General features: G+C 38.2%; 1 protein-coding gene across 3 annotated transcripts; it reads left to right on the forward strand.

Moving 5' to 3' along the window:
• Positions 1 to 9: 9 nt before the first annotated feature.
• On the forward strand, positions 10 to 16,627 carry LOC117956636 (cilia- and flagella-associated protein 69-like). Of its 3 annotated transcripts, none has more exons than XM_034891799.1 (25): positions 10 to 545; positions 1,705 to 1,764; positions 1,853 to 1,918; positions 2,293 to 2,402; positions 2,491 to 2,567; positions 3,288 to 3,458; positions 3,997 to 4,149; positions 4,324 to 4,498; positions 4,783 to 4,906; positions 5,030 to 5,078; positions 5,197 to 5,318; positions 5,422 to 5,653; positions 6,179 to 6,331; positions 6,421 to 6,536; positions 7,138 to 7,256; positions 8,209 to 8,290; positions 8,411 to 8,603; positions 9,332 to 9,469; positions 9,817 to 9,893; positions 10,217 to 10,414; positions 10,770 to 10,856; positions 10,950 to 11,033; positions 11,561 to 12,751; positions 14,249 to 14,335; positions 15,352 to 16,627. In XM_034891799.1, exons 1-23 carry the CDS (start codon positions 450 to 452, stop codon positions 11,723 to 11,725), a joined length of 2,847 nt encoding a protein of 948 aa, XP_034747690.1. In that variant the 5' UTR covers positions 10 to 449; the 3' UTR covers positions 11,726 to 12,751; positions 14,249 to 14,335; positions 15,352 to 16,627. The 3 variants fall into 3 exon arrangements, with proteins under 3 accessions (XP_034747690.1, XP_034747691.1, XP_034747692.1); XM_034891800.1 differs by having other exon boundaries at positions 11,561 to 12,692; XM_034891801.1 differs by having other exon boundaries at positions 3,288 to 3,386.
• Positions 16,628 to 17,037: the final 410 nt, after the last annotated feature.

Below are 17,037 nucleotides of genomic sequence, written 5' to 3' on the forward strand. Positions count from 1 at the left end.
GGCGTTTCGTGCTCGGGTCAGTTTTGAGCTCCACTGTTTGCCGTAGTACACGGTAACTATGGCAACTGTATTAACGTTACATCGTCAGTACATCTATGGTCAGACCCAACATGAAAAGATGCAAACGGAGATGTTGGACTACTTACTCAAAGTAAAGCGTTACTTTTACATGCTGTTTTAACAGAATTTATTACTAGAAACAACTCGGGTTTAGCTTATGTTTCCGTTAATGTTAGCTCGTTGTTTTTAGTAAACAAACACCGACATTAGAAAGTAGCTGAACTTGGACGCGTTTATTATGTTTACGCTAACTGACTCTTTCAATGTTTAACGTTAGCTACTACCTGGAAGCAAAATAATTTCGTGTGGCAAAAAGTCAAACGAACCGACAATGTTTAGCTAAAGTAACGTTAAGACGTTAATGCAAAAAGTTCCGTGTAATTTTGGAAATGGATTCAAGCAAAGTTGTGCAGAGAAGAAAAGCGGACATTCCTGTAACGTTATTCAGACCAGGAGCATCGGATAAGAACCTGCGTGTTCAAGAGGTAAACAGTTCATATTCATCTAACCTTAATGGTGGAACGAGCATTAAGATCTCCTAAAATAACTAATTAGCAGTACCACCATTAACAAATACTCCATCTTACTCAAGTCTCAAGTCTCACTCAAAACTTAAAAAGCAAAAGTACTATTAAGAAAATGTCCTTACTCTCTATGCAGTCAAATGTATCTATGTTGTTTGGAAATAAAAGGAAAATATGGGAATACGCACCAAAAAAGTTCAATATTTATTAAAAAGGGAATTGGGTCCAGAATTATTAATATTTTATGGAGGGGCTCAATGTCAAAATCTGATTTTAACACTTTTAGTATTTATTATTTCCGTTTATGCTCACATAGTCCTAAAAAATGTGAAGTAAATTAATTAATTACATTTTTTAAGTAATTAGCAGGCATAGCAAATCAGTGACCAGGTAGTCCTTTAACATGGAGAGTGGGTTGGTTTGAAGATTTGGGCTGGATATAGTTAAGATGCCATGTGTAGTCTGCTGTGTGAGCTGTACTTGATGGGTAACGCTAGTTAGAGGCAACAGGGTACATTTCCACTTGGTTAATTCAGCGATGCTGATTTGTCAAATATATCCAGTATATACACTACAGTATATTTTATATTAATACATGTTTACATTTTTTTAAATATGATTAAGACAATAGATTGTATATAATCACATTTAGTTGGCAAAATTTAACTGTTTAAAGAAAGTGGAGTGGACTTGTTGCAATTTATTAAACATTTCCCTAATTGCCAGATGGCGCAAAGCTCTGAATTTAGTTATTAAGTCCAGAAACTACAAAAAAAAAAGGGTTAAAAAGCCTTACAAAATGTTGAACCATACTTTATCCCTTACTTCTACAATAAACTATGGATCTGGAAATAAAGTGCATTGACCTAATTAAAAAACATATTGTATAATAAGCTGTAGAGTGCTTGTGGATGCTTTTTTTAAACTCAAAGAAAACTTGCAACTAAATAGTACAAGAATGTTTGCACATTTTAGTGCAAAATGTTGTCAAATCTTAAGAATACAGAATATTAATTAATTTAAATAAACAAATAATTGTGACAAACTTGTGTTCGAGTCTGTCCATCACCAAAGACGCAAGACAGTTTAAACTTTGAACTAAACTGTAATTTATCAGCAGATCAGCGTTAAAAATCTTGAACTCATCAAGGTGATTCGTCTTCTTGAAGATCCTTTGACAGTAAGTTAAACTTGAATGTCATCAGACTTTTTTCTGTTTTAAAGTTATGCTATATGTAATCAAACTGTATATTCTGTTTTTACCAAAGGCTAACTTGAAGGAGAGGCACCGTTTTTTACTGAAAAAACTACTGAAGAGGAACCAAATTGGCTTTGTATCCTTTGTTCTGGATTCCGTCTTCTGATTTCTGATTATGCAGACTTCTCTTTCCAAAAAGTGTCTCTATTTTCCAAAATAAATCTCTTTAAGGTGTCACACACTGCAGCAGATTGTCAAATATTCGTCATTACTGTCCCCTGGTATAGTGATGGAAATAGATTTGCTCTTATGCAACCTGAACATGGAGCCAAACGGCGTTCCCAAGGCTCTCATTTACAGCTCTATCGCTGTTGCTGTCAGCATTTTCCTTGTTAAGAAATAACCTTAGTTATCATGGTAACCCTTTTCCCTATCACTTCCCCTCCCTCACTGGGATTTATCTCTGTATGAGCGTGCATTTCTATTTTATTCTTCTTAAATTATTTCAAGCTTTTGAAGGACCTCACAGGTATCTCCAAAATACTCAACATCTGTGCTGAGAAAGTGACGGATCATCCTGAATATGTACCAGTTTTGTGTGAGGCACTTCAAATTTGTAGGTAAAAAAACTTAAATATTTCAAGGCTACATAGAAAAACTGATGTTTTTGTTGTGACAACATCAACATGTTAATTTGCTTCATCTCAGGCTTCCCTTCCTAAAGGAGAAAGCATCTGATGAGCTGAACTACGCTCAGGACGTCATTGATTTCCTCTCTCACATGGGTACACGGATCACTTAAGTTTAATTTCATAGTTTTACATTAAACTATACTGTAGCACTGTTGCTTTTGGCAAACATAACTTAAACAGGAGTAAACAGGTAATTTTCAGAACTATCTTCAGTGGTGGATGAATACATATTTGGTGAGAATTTCTTGCAGCAGGCCAAGAGATTTGTTAATAAAAATATATGTAAAATATGACAAGGCTTACTTATATTACATGTATTATGTGTCAAAGTCCCATTATTGTGGTGTGACCTCTAGCTCACCTTGTAAGATCGTGTATTCCATGTAGGCTGAGTACTTTGCAGCGGTCTGGGTTCAAATCCGACCTGCAGCCTTTGCTGGGTGTCATCCCCCATCTCTCTACTCTTTCACTCTATACACTGTCACTATCAATAAAAGGGAAAACCCCCCAAAATAATCATTATCATTGTGTGGTAATGCAGTTGTTTTTACATTGACATGCTTGTGTGACTGTTTAATGGAAGACATTAGATCAAATTAGATTAGATAATACTTTATTCATCCCACAGCGGGGAAATTACCTTGTTACAGCAGCATTTCCTTCTTATAGTTTTAACTTTGATTTCTGTTTTTTACAGTTTGGTTTTTGCTTTACATTGATCAAGTCTGATTTGGTCTTTAAAAGAAGAAAGCAATTTCTCCCAACAGGAATAGCGATGACAAGTGACTCTGACAGATGTGTTTCTCTTGGCAGGCTGTCTGATGAGGGTGTCAGATGCTGAAGTGAGGCAGCACATAGTTGAGTCTGTGAAATCATTCTACAGCTGTGTGGCTCCTAAACAGCTGCTTGACGGTACGGACCGTCCCACCAAGCCAAAGCCTCGGACTTTCCACTCTGACAACCAATTTTCTAGACTTTCACAGAGTGAGGTTTTCTCATGGCTTCTGTGATGGCATGCTTGGGCCTTTCTTTCTTTTGGTTTTGTTTGAGTATTCTTTGTGTGTGTGTGTGTGGTTTTTTTTTTTCCTTCGTTTTTTTTTAAATGTTTTACCTAATATAGAGTCTTACTGACACATCACAATGCTGATATGATGAACAAGTATTGGCTTATCAATCTGTATATCAATATAATCGTCAAACTCATTTTTCAACCCGAATTTCCTTTCTTGGGATCAATGTAGGCTTATCTTATCTTAAAACAACTTTGTACTTAAACACTAACACAGTCAGACTGTAATTTTTATGCTCTTTTGAATCTATTGTTTTAATTATTTTCATTGTTTTTCACGAAAATTTTCAGTAGTGTCGATTTCCTATTAAGAGGCACTTGTAAGCAATAATGGGTTGTTTTCTGCATTTGTATTTGTTGTTTCTCATGTCTTCTCTTTAGTTTGTTTCTTGCTGTTTACATTTGCCATCCAAAAATGTATTTTGTTATCTATTTTTAATGTGTGTTCTGCAGGGCTTCAGCCTACCTCTCCAGGCTACAGGCTGCAGCTGCTGGAGCGCAGTGACCTGGCTCAGACATTGCTCCTCTCCATGGCCGCTCTGGACAACCAGCCCGCCATCAAGCTGCAGCTCCTGCAGACACTTCAGATACTCTCCAGCTCCTCTGGTCAGTAGCTGATTTTATTATTACTCTCAAGTGCATAAATCATCTCATGACCGAATAATAATCAGATGAACAATCAAAACAGTGATGACACAAGTGTCATTGTGTCAATGTCAACAAGTCAGTGGGTTGTTTTATCATGAATCACATCAATTGCATTTTATTTTACAACCACAGATATCAACTGTGCATTAATACTGAATGCACGAGGAGCAGAGATGATCTGTCTCCACATGAACGAACCCGACCCGTCCGGTCAGGTCCTGTTTCGCTCCACCGAAATCCTCTGGAACCTGCTGGAGAGAGGCAGCAAGGAGGTCACTGCTCAGCTCAGCTGCATGGAGTGTGTCATGTATGTCCCCTGTGGGCTTAACATGTTTTCATATGTGACTAATGAGGACAATGTGTGCTCGTAGAGTGAATTTCTTTTAATGACCTTTGATGTCATTAAACATAAACAGATCTTGAAACCCATAGAAACCTAAAATGTGAATCCCTTTAAATGAATCAACAAACTTCAAGTTAAATGAGTTAGGGGTGAATTAATGTCTAACCTCTAAAAAAATTAATACTTTTGTCCTTTCATTCTGCACAAAAAACTTCTGGATATTTACTTTTGGTTCATTTGTTCATCAGATCACTGAAAGAAGCGTTTTTTCACCAGCTGATGAGCGGATCCCGACAATCTGACCTCCAACTCAGAAATGATCTGCTTGTGATCACAACTCTAATCGCGGAAAATCCAAACTCTCTGCTTGTTGTGAGTACAGGATAGGTCATTGTATAATGGAAACACATTGCAGCTGATATTTATAGTCAGATATTGAGAAGGTGTGTAAAATATGTCACCACAATTTGCTTGACATCATGTTTCTATTTTTAGGAGAGTTCCTTTGCTAAACAGCTGGTGGTTTTGGTCACATTTCCAGAGAGTGAGGCCACTCTTACACTCATACATGTTTGCTAATTTTTACATTTGAAACATTACAGTACAACTACAGTTACATTAGCATCTTTTATGATAACAAAATGGCTTCCTTTATTTTGTAGTGAAAAGTCACAGCCCTTTGATCCACAACCTCAAACTCACCTACAACAATGAAGACTTGAAAATGAAGAAGCTGCTTTTGAATCTGTTGGTTTTATTGTCAAAGGACTTAGGTGCGCTGCAGGTCAGTCCCACACTCAGTGTCACACTAAGTGTCTCTTTAACTGTTTGACTAAAGGTCACATTTTTAACACACTGCATGTTCCTTCTTTGTTTTCTTCTCATAGCTGTATAAAGAGGAAAATGTTATGCTCGTTCTGTTGACGCTTGTAAAGCCGCCTGCTGCCTCGTCTGAGCCTCGGTCAGCTTCATGTCAGTGGTCCTCCGTCCAGCAGGAGCAGCTCCAGCTTCAGGCGCTGGCGGTCCTCTCCACCCTCGCTCCACTCATGTTGGATGACTACATGTTCTGTCAGGGGAACGCGTGTCTGCTGCTCATTCTGGACTGGTGCGTTGCTCAAGGTGAGGATGCTGCAAAACACGTGGAGAGACAAACAATTAAAGTTTCAATTCAGTTTTTATTCATAGTGCCAAATCATAAAATAAATTATCTCTTAACACTTTACAGATAGAGTAGGTTTAGACCACACTCTATAATTCACAGAGACCCCCCCAAGAGCAAGCATTTGGTGCGACAGCAGCAAGGAAAACCTTTCTCACAAGAGACTAAAGAGAGATACTGTCCTTTATTGGAAATGTCAAAGGTCAAACTCCAACAGTCATGTGTCCTGTCCGAGTGCCCTTGAACAAAACATGAGTCACCGCTCACTCAGTCTGAGATGTTGAAGGTGCTTCAACTTCCACTGACACTTCAACCGCTTTAAGTGCTTCAACAGCACCTTCCATACAACATGTCACATGCAAATGAACACTTGAACACAAAAAAACACTTTTTGAAGCTGTAACCCCATTACTGTGCTTTTTTTCCCATAATTTGGGTATTGTAGTCTTTTTTTTCATAACAGTACACTTATATCTTTCCTCCAGATGCTCTCTTTGGTGAAGGTGACATTGGAGAAAGAGGCAGTAGGAAGGCTCAAATGCGACATTGTATCAGAGTGCTGAGATCTGTGACGTCTTTAGGTGAAGACTCAGTCCACCTGGACCTTTGTGACCAAGGAACCATCAACCAGCTCCTTGGTAAATTTTTTTAAAACGTGCACAACATTAGTAGAAACATTTTATTAACAAACATGGTCAAAACAGATGTACCTGTTGTATTCTGTCAGGGATTTTGATGCAGATGGAGGGAAGCCCTGATGAGGATGATGTAGTCACTCTGGAGATAAAGTCAGATATTCAACTGATACTTTCAGCGCTGTGTGAGAGTGACATGCATAGAAAGGTAAAGCTGAGAATATGCAGCCAATAAAAGCTCTTTTTAACTAACCTGTGGGATTACAAAAGTCACTGTGAGACAGCTGAGAAGTAGTTTAACTTAAAGTCACTATGTGAATTTTAACTTTAACTTACAAATTTAGTTTTGTCACCGGAGGGCAATTTGTTTTACAGCGTACAGTACATGAAAAACAGCATAGACAAACAATGCATCAGGATAAGGATATAATCCGTTTAAAAGATGGACAAGAGAACAACTTTTTACACACAGAGCTGGTGAAAATTGATGTGGTCAGTGTTTTCCATGTTTGTCTTATTTGATACTACCACTTGGTAACTGCCAAAGAAAGACATTTTAAAACAATTTAAACATTGCTGCTTTAATCAACACATTAATAAATCTAATGTTTTTGCTTTAGAGCTTCAAGTGAAGATTTTTCAACAATGATACATTTACAACTTACTGTTATTTCATCTAATTTTCACTTCAAACTTTCTTTATCTTTGTATTCATCAGTCAGAGTTAGCTCATGCTCAGATCACAACATTACATTTTCAGTTACAGCAATACATCTCCATACTGACAGTCCTGGTGTGTTGTTCTACAGGAACTGTTTGGATCAGAAGGAGTTGAGATGGCAGTTCACTTCCTGAGGAAAGGCTCCAACAACTTCTACAGCGGTCTGGGACATAACAAGCTCATCCTCTCCACAGTGGACTGCGTGTGGTCAGTTTAGCTAAACCTCGACTTTCAAAATTAATGATTAACTGTTTGAATTTATTCAATTAAATTTGATTGCTATTAACACAAAATGTGCAGGCACATATGTAACAAAATGTAGGCATTTTTTTGCAACCTTCATTCACCTGGAAGCTGCCCAGTGCAACCACAGTTAGATCTGCTGGCGACTGGTTGGGGTTAAGGGCCTTGCTCAATGGCACATCAGTGATGAGGGAGGGACAAGTGCTGCTCTTTCACTTTTTGTGGGTCTTGGGATTGAACCTGGTCTATGCTCGCTTCTTTAACCTCTAGGCTACCACTCCCCTATTCATAATCATGAAACATACCAGCACATGCCCCATTAACACTTGTCATTTCCAGAGTCAGTTTACAACTGGCCACATCAGCGTGTCTTCCTTAACTGAAGGCATATTAATATCTCTGTTAGTCATTATTTCTTTTCAGGATCGGAATCAAGACCCACACCTTGTGTCCTCCTATGGTTTCAAAAATCAGATTTGAATCTGTCTAATGTGTCTTGGTTGCATTAAAGCATGTAACTATTGTTGAGGACACAGAGGTCTTTGGTTTTAGAATGTCTTATGTTTAACTTTATTTAAGATGGTAATGAATGTTGTTGATTTTAATATTTTTTTAAACTTGAACGTAATCACTAGGAAAATGTATGTTATTTACCTTAATGTTCAATAAAATAATAATTTTGATATAACATACTAAACTCTCACCTCCTTTTGATCGCTAAACTATTAACGTCATCCTTATACCCATGTTTTTTACACTTGGCTTTTGCCTTGTTGTAGCGTTTTCTTAACAGTCCAAGACACATTAAGTGTAAAAACAGTATAATTCACTTTTGGGTTTTGAAACATTTGGTAGACAAACAGGAAGGAAAGCACTCATTGACTCCCCACAGTTAAGAAAGTGTGTATCCCATCAGGTCCTGCATTGTTGGTTGCTACACCACAGAAGATTACTTTTTGGCGAAAGAAGGGGTATCTCTTCTGTTGGACTTACTCAGTGTAAGTAGTTGATTGATTTCCAATCCCTGAAGCTTAACTAAATTTGTTGTTGTACTGTGTCTATAATGCACCAAAACATTAAAAGAACTGTAATGAAACTGTTTGGGTGTCTCCTTTCAGTCATGTCCGAGATGCTTGCACTGCAACGTCCTCGCCAACCTGCTGGAGTTATGTGACAACCCCAACACTGTGTCCCACATCCTGAGCTGGAGGGACAGCAGCGATCAGACAGCTCCCAGTTTCCTGCTGCAGCTGTGGAGGGAAGAGGAGGAAGAGCTCAGAGTCAGCCGAAACCAACACGGAGGGATCTCAGGTCAGTCTGCAGACTTTAATCAGAATCAGAATCAGAAAGTTTAATTGCAGTTAGTACTTAAAAGGAATTTGCCTTGGTGGTTGGTCCATCCATCCATCTTCATCGACTTATCCGGTATCGGGTCGCGGGGCCAGCAGCTCCAGCAGGGAACCCCAAACTTCCCTTTCCCGAGCCACATCAACCAGCTCCAACTGGGGGATCCCGAGGCGTTCCCAGGCCAGGTTGGAGATATAATCTCTCCATCTAGTCCTGGGTCTTCCCCGGGGCCTCCTCCCAGCTGGACGTGCCCGGAACACCTCCCTAGGGAGGCGCCCATAGGCACCCTTACCAGATGCCCGAACCACCTCCACTGGCTCCGTTCGACACAAAGGGGCAGCGGCTCTACTCCGAGCTCCCCTCGGATGACTGAGCTTCTCACCCTATCTCTAAGGGAGACGCCAGTGACCGATGACAAGACTGTGAGGAAGTTCAGTTAACACACAATACATCAATGAAATACGGCGGTCACTTGTATCTACCTGTTGGTTGGCAGATCATCAGGTGTGACGTCAGCCCTTAACTAACATGTTTCAAGTTATTGTCGGAAGTAGAGCCAAAAGTCCTACTTTTCACATTGTAGAAAGTGCAGGACAAAATCTCAACACACGCCAAGCAAAGGATTAACCAATGATTTGAATTTGAATCTCATATTAGTTTTCCTGTTATTTTTTGGCTTTTTCACTTTTAAGATCCCCGGAGTCCCCTCCTCAGTCATTACCAGCAGGAGGATACACAGCTGTCATTTCCTGCTAACGTACAGAGTTCAGCAGTGCTGGAGCTATCGGAGAACCTGCGGGCAAAGATTTACTCCATCTTCTGCAAACTTGGTAAGAAGTTATTTAATGATTAGACCGGTAAAAACGTAAACAATTTTTTTATTTAAACAATACATCTGTAGATATGTAGATAATGTTGTTTTTATCATGTAGCCTAGAAGCTGTAGTCCAAACCATGTTGTAGAAAACAAAACATATGTCTATATCAGTTAAAGGCTGGATGGGGTTTTCGCATGCAAGGTCAGTGACCATAATGCTAAAATACTGTAATAATGTAAGCAGGGAGGGATGACAGCCTTGATAAAATTAGCACTACAGTTAATCTAAAAAAAGACATGTATAGTATACTGAAATTTTAAAACTATGTTGTGAAAAACAATAATTGGTTACTTTTGCAGGTTTTCAAGACCTTCCTGGACTGTCAAGAAAACATCATGTGACTTTGAGCATTGTCAAGAGATATCTGGACTTCAAGGTAGAAATGCTGTTGATTAAGCAAAGAGAATGCCAGTGATGGGTATGAAATTAGTTGAATTTGCACCTGGAGTAATTGCACCAGTTTTAAGCAGGATTGTGTCATTTACACCATCACAATAATTTGAAAGATGTTGTAATCACGGTATTGATAAGAGTCAAATAGAGTTAGAGTCAATAAGCCAAATGTGGGGGACCAAGATGTTCCTGGTTGTATAGTTAAACTCTAGAATTATTAGCACATCTCCTGCAAACACGTTGAAGTCTATTTTCAACAGACACAGAAGCACTTTGAACATTGAGGTGTCTGTCCTGTTGCTTTAGGTCGGTGAGGTGTGGGAAGAGATCAGCAGGGAGCTGAGTTTGGACGGTGTGACACTGATCACCCCCGATAAGGAAGCTCTGAGTACGATTTGTAAGATTTCTGAGGACACGGCAAGGAGGGTCGCAACAGAACAAAACAGAATCCTGGAGCTACAGGAGGAGGAGGACATTGGCGAGGAGGAGCTCATGTACACAGAGGTGCTGAAAGTTTAATGTAGTAATCACAAACAGACAACATCTGTGAAAGTCAGCTGAAAATTTTTTTTTTTTTCTCATGAAGCATTGCACAAACTTGAATGAATGAATCTGGTACAACTATCCCAAAACACACAGTATCTTGAGGCAGCTCCAGACTCTTCCAAAGCATTTTCTAGTTTAAGTTAATATATTTTTTTAGAGAGTGCAAGGTTGTTATTGATTTCTAATAAATTTAAATTGATGCATGTTGTCACTGAAAGTAATTTGTCCGTGAGACTTCACCGTACCTATGTAGACACTGCAGACGTCTTGTTTTCATAATCCTAATGTTTTTTTTGGTGTCTTTATGTTGCAGATTAAGTCTCATTGGAAGCAACGGGAGCTTACAGACAAGTCTTGGGACAGTTACGTTTCCAAGACTTCCAACTATGAAATCCTAAAGGTTTTTATCTTTAAAACCTCAGATATAACCTCAAGTCAGCATTGCTGTTACAAAGAATGGTGTTTTTATGTTGTGCTGCCTTTTTTTGTACAGGAAGTAAAAGCACAGAGGGAGAAATATCTTGAATCATCTAGACCCAACCCAAAGCACGAGGATGCTGCAGTTCATCTTACAGAGGTCTCTCACTGACACACAACATTTATATTGCAGATTTTAAAAGGATCCAAAGGCTCTCTGGCTTTAGGAGATACAACCTGCAGTATGTTAAGCAAGGTGGTTAAATCAGTTTTTCTGAAAATAAGTGAGAAGACTTTTACTGACCCCGACTGGCAAACTGGAGGAACTACAACAAAATCTTCTGCACAGTTTTTTCATCCCCTTTATCAAAAACATCTTGCAATGTGATTTGGGAACCTTTTGTTGTGTCTGGTTCACAAAAAAGCCAGATAAAAGCCGGAAATCACAACACTTGGAGAAGTAATAATTAGTGAGGAAGTCATTATTTCCAATATTTTAATTTTGTGCACTGAGGCTGAAAAAAAATACTTGTTTCACCTTAAATCCTTTTACAGCTTCAAGGGAAATCAGTGAAAATATATCTACCAACTCTCAACTCACCAGCTTGTGACAAAGAGCTGAGCAGAACAACAAGAAGATGATCTCACTGATGATTTACACATGCTGTGTTTTGCTTTGTGTTTCAGCATTTCATTGGAAAGGTGATGTCTGTAGAGAGGACAGATTCTCAGGGGCCCGCAGGAGTGAAATTGACGCTGGCTAGAGCTCCCATCAAGGCTGCAGGTCAGGACGAAGTGGGACCTACAACACAGGACCCAGAATACTTCAGCACTGCATCTGTAAAAGAATGATGTTTAATACAAGCCCTTTAAATTATTGTTGCACCTTTATTTTATCTTATAGAGTTTAATCTACACCCAACACAAAACAAACTAAACTTTGCAGCACATTGCTAACATGTTATGAATTGTTGTCTATTTCTCATAGCTTCTAATTCTTTTCCCAGCGTCTGTAGATACTGAAGTATTTTTATCGGACATGAGACTTGAGACATGAGGTCACTTGATGTGCACAATCAGAACCTTGTAGTCTAGTCCACCTCCAGTCCTCTTAAACAGACACACACACAGTGCATCAAACTGACTTACATGGACAACTGTTCATGTATATTAAATAAATAAAACAGTAAGGGTCTTTTCAGATAATTTGATAGGCAATTTAAGTATTTGATTTGTAAACTTTTTTCCACAACATTCAGATCATTAAACATACAATTAAAATGTTTAGATTTGTTTCTATGCCTTAATTCTCCAACATGCCACCTTTATATAAACAACATGAACAGTGAGGCCCTGAACATGAATTACTGAATTACTAATAAAATGCAAACAAAAGTCTAATCATATCCAGTAAAAGTTAATCCTCATGCAGTATGTTTGGCAGCTGTGGATCCCAGGTCCTTTTATGACAGTTGTTAAAAATATTTTCTCTGTAGTGTTTCTGGGTTACATAAGTCACTGCAGTGCATTAACACACATGTTCCTTCAAGCGTGCAACATGCTGCACAGAGCCTCTTCTTCTCTCTCTGTTCTCACCCATTTTACTGGCTGGGTGACCAAATCATCTCTGACAGGCCGCGGCTTTTCATGCAGCTTTGTGAGTGTTGAGCCCTGTCAGACTGGGACGTTCACACTGTACAAAAGAGCAGGGACACACAGGAACCTCTTCAGTACGACAGGCTGCCACTGTTTGTTCAGGCTGCTGAGGGGCTTCACATGTCTGTCTGCGGGTGCTGAGCTGTTGCAGCCGTCGGTGTAGGTGAGGGTGAGCGCTGATGGTTGCTCATCAACTCCCTGAGGACTCGTTAACTTCAAACTGTGAGACTTTGTTTTATCCAAAGACTGATGAGTAACTCTGCTTTTTTGTTACAAATTGAAAATAATTTATATTCAACTTGGTTTCACATTTACATTTTAGTCACGGTTTTGTCATATCATATTGTTTACGATAATACATATATACTTTTTTATGGGGGGAAAAATTATTATAATATTATAATAATGGCAATATTCCGACTTGTTGACGTTATCGCCTGTTAATTTAGCAACTATTTAGATGTACTCAGAGAGATTTCTTTTTTTTAGCTTTTACCGAACATTTGAAGAAAAACGCTTACAATGTATACTGGCATATAAAACAATAACACTAATTGCAATTTTATTTTCTTGTACTTAAAAATATTGTGTTAATATACTCAGTATTTTGTCATAAGCTCAAGAATTTTAATATGGCAGATATACCCTGAAATATTGTGAGATTATTTTAGGGCCATATGCCAATTCTTAATTTCAGTGACATTTAAATTTAATAAAGTGAAATGGTTTAAGATTTTAAAGCAAAAGACAATGTCAGGTTTCAATAGACAGAAGGAGTTACAGCTTGAGTGGAGCTATTCTGCGTTTAAAGATTGTCTTACAAATGACTTATCTGGCTTCTGTTTGTACTAACAGATGATTAAAGTAAATATAACGTAACACAGACCGATGAAACTATTTAAAAGTATGACAGTAGATTCAACATGCATTGCTCTGGTGTGGAAAAGCTGACTGAATATTGATTAGAATATTACTGTTTAAAGAAGACTGGAGATGACTCCTGATGAAAAGCGTGGAAAGTGGAAGTACTAAAGATTGTGAGTTTTGCATTCAGTGACACGCCATAGGCTGAGCACATTCGTAATTTTTGCTTTTCTAAAAGTAAATTACAAAACAGTTTTGTTTTAATTATAAACAATACTAGTCCAGATTATCTGCAGATAAAACAGATGGCAAATGTCTCAAATGCACCCTTTTTTTTAAACCATTGGTTTTAAGAGGTCAGGTTCCTCCCAAGGGGGGACATGAATCTCAGGGTTTCAAAAGATGATAAAAAGGACAAAAACATATTCCTGCTACAGAACCATTTGCACATGTTGTGTTACTTTAACTCAACAAAATACTGGGTAGATTTACTTTTACAGACCATTAAAGAAAATTCACATAAAAGAATCTAAGGAGATAAATTCCCTTTTTCGTTCAAGAACTCAGCTTATATAAATATGCAGCTTGAGAGAAGAGGTTACAAAGAAACAGCTTTGTTAGGGAACTACTGATGGAAAAAAAACACCTCCTTTAAAATCCTTTTTTCTCAGGTCTTACACTTTCTACATTGTAAACATGATCTACTTTGTATAGTAACACATTTGGTAAATTGATGTAATTCTCAAATAAATATGTTTACAGATTTGACATCTATGTGCAGACTTCTATGTTGATGTTTTGAATGTTTTTTTGTGAACTTGTGGAGGAGTGGTGACAGTGTTTGCTCCCCTGCAGAAAGGTTGGCTCGTCTGAGAAGCTCCAAGAGCAGAAATGATCATCAGACTGGGAAGACTGACACCAGGATACTTCCGTCTCCTCCAGGTCGGTCACAACCACTCAGAACACATGAGTATTATTTCTCTCTTTATGTTTTATTTGACTAGTTCCAATAGCTGGAGCATTTCCCCAAAACGTTTAGTTTCCCACAAAGAAATAGGATGTAGACACAGATAAATCAATCCACTCTGAAGGTAAACATATTTGGTGTCAAAACTTGACAGATTATCTTTGTGCACGTTTTATAGAAATGCTTTAAATTGAGGCAGGAGAAGGGAAGTGATATTATAAGAGCTCGTCTCAGGAGGCCACGTTATATAACCTGTTCAGACTCACTCTCACAGCTCGTGTTACACTGCAAGAGGCTGCACGAAAGAGAGTATTTACTGACGCTGATGCTATCAAAGCCAAAGTCCGACATTAAATTCTATACATACTTAAAAGCTTGCTGAATGATCTCAAACAGGCTGACATCATAAACAGAGTATCTGTGAGTCCAGTGAGTTTTTATACTGAACTGTGTGAAATCATTCATACCAGCATATCACTGAACACACTTTTACCAGACACACACAACCAGAGACAGACAGAAGCAGAACAGAGAGCAGCTGCTTTATTAACAGTGATGCATTACAGAGTCACCAACTACAAACCTTTGTACCGAACTAAAAGAAATTTGACTGAAGCAAAATGATTTGTATTTTCAACATATTAGCATGCTATATTCTAATTAGCCGAACTAAACACAAAAGTTCTTCAGGCTGATGGGATTTTTGAACCAAATTATGATTTTGACTTGTCAATTTTGCTGGATGAAAAGTCACCAAAGTTATTACAATAAATCCTGGAAGAACCTGAATATCAGTCAATAGAATCAAAACATATGCCGTTACAAAAAGTTTTTTAGCTGCCACACACAGTACACATAAACAGTATACACATTGTGGCCCATAATGTGAAAAAGTAGCATACTGTACTACCACTTTAACTGCTATCTGATCAGACTAGTATGGTAAACTACTGTCTGTCTGTCTTCATCTCTCCATCCGTCCTGTTTGCAGAGGCAGGTCTCCGGTGAGGTCCGGATGCAGCCTCAGAGCAGTCTCCTTGATCCCATTGCCATGACAATGGCCACAATGGGAATGGGAGTGTCTCTGTACAGCGCCAGGCAGATGGCAGAGAGGGTCCACATGAAACATCCAAATGCCTGAGATTAGTGAGAAGCCATGTGGGTGGTTTATGTGGCAGATTGGTTTTTTGTGTACGTTGCAGAAGGTTTGTGATGGAGGTTGAGAGGTTAAATGTGTTTGTGGTGTCGTTGAAGGAAAATCTAAGTGTCCCCGGAGAAAAATGTGAGTCATTGCTCAGTCCAAGCAGGGACATTTGTTCAACCAATTTACACTTTCTTTGCAATCTCAACATTTATAAGCAATATAAGTGAGACTTCAGTTTGAACACTGCATAGTTTGTGCAAGTTGCCTTTAATTTAATTAGTGATTGCATTTTTTATTTTTCAACAAGGATCTCAGCATTAAAATGATAACTGCAGCCATTTTTATTTTGTGCTTTTTATAGTACAAACAAAACTGTTTGAAAATAACCACAGAAAATCAAATACAATAATTAAGTAGGTAATTATCTCAGCACACAAGCTAATTGTATTTACTGAAATTAGTCACAAACACAATTTTTATACATAGGCAAGGCGAGTTCATTTGATGTACCTTATTTAATGTAACTTTCAACATCAAGGTAATACAATATTTAAATAAGATGGAAAGCCATTAAGAAAATATATAACAAAAACACAATACCAATAAAAAGACATGTGGCGGACAGTGCCAGTAGCACTTAGCTATGGATCAGAAGATGCTCGAGAATGGAGCCTTGGGGTACTCCATACAGCCTTTTTTAAATGCTCAGATGTGTAATTACTGATAAATGCAAGTGTCCCTCAAATATGATTAAAACCAGTTTAGGCCAGAAAACCCTACCCAGTGTCATCTTTTTTAAAACAAAAAACAAAGTATTTCATTCAAGTCATTGCTTTGTTGTACTTTAGCACCTTAATGTATTTAATTTAGATTGTAAATCCTAAAACAGCATTACCGCAGTATTTATTCACAAAGAAGACTATAAGCAGCTAGATTTGAAGCTGTTTTCTTCAGGGCATCTTCAGTTTGCTAAATGTAACTGTTCATGTTTGAACTAGAATTTAATTAAGGGCTTGTCTGTATATGTAAAATGCCACTAATAGAAATTCAAATCATTTACTTTGTAAAGTAACAAATTTGGTAAATTGATGTAATTCTCAAATAAATATGTTTACAGATTTGACATCTATGTGCAGACTTCTACATTTTGATGTTTTGAATGTTTTTTTGTGACATTAAAGAAAACTGATAAACATGCTTCAATCTACCACTGTCTTTTCCGTGCCTATGCTTGCAGGCGTGTCATAGAAGCTGGAGGCCAATCAGAAATGATGCTATTATCAGGCCGATCCTACTTTTACCCTGGTTGTGGCACCAAGGTAGGCCTGAAACAAGCTGCTCCATCAAATGTCTAGGTAGTCTTTACTTTGTTAATTGTGCCATAGTTGGATTTGAAAGCTGATTTACTTTATGGTCCACTTCAATGTCTTTGGAGTCTCCCGAAGGACAGCAGAGATGAATACAATAACATTGGGCCCCTGGCACTTTGGTGCTCCGCTACAATAAATCTCATGGTTCACGTATCACCTGTAA

The sequence above is a fragment of the Etheostoma cragini genome, chromosome 14 (genome assembly GCF_013103735.1).
Source record: "Etheostoma cragini isolate CJK2018 chromosome 14, CSU_Ecrag_1.0, whole genome shotgun sequence".
Lineage (NCBI taxonomy): Eukaryota > Metazoa > Chordata > Actinopteri > Perciformes > Percidae > Etheostoma > Etheostoma cragini.

Excerpts from the sequence above, each read along its gene's own strand:
- LOC117956636 (XM_034891799.1), top strand. The coding sequence starts at position 450 with ATGGATTCAAGCAAAGTTGTGCAGAGAAGAAAAGCGGACATTCCTGTA. Across the intron at positions 6,332-6,420 it reads AACCATCAACCAGCTCCTTG|GGATTTTGATGCAGATGGAG; the intron begins GTAAATTTTTTT and ends GTATTCTGTCAG. Across the intron at positions 10,415-10,769 it reads AGGAGCTCATGTACACAGAG|ATTAAGTCTCATTGGAAGCA; the intron begins GTGCTGAAAGTT and ends TTTATGTTGCAG.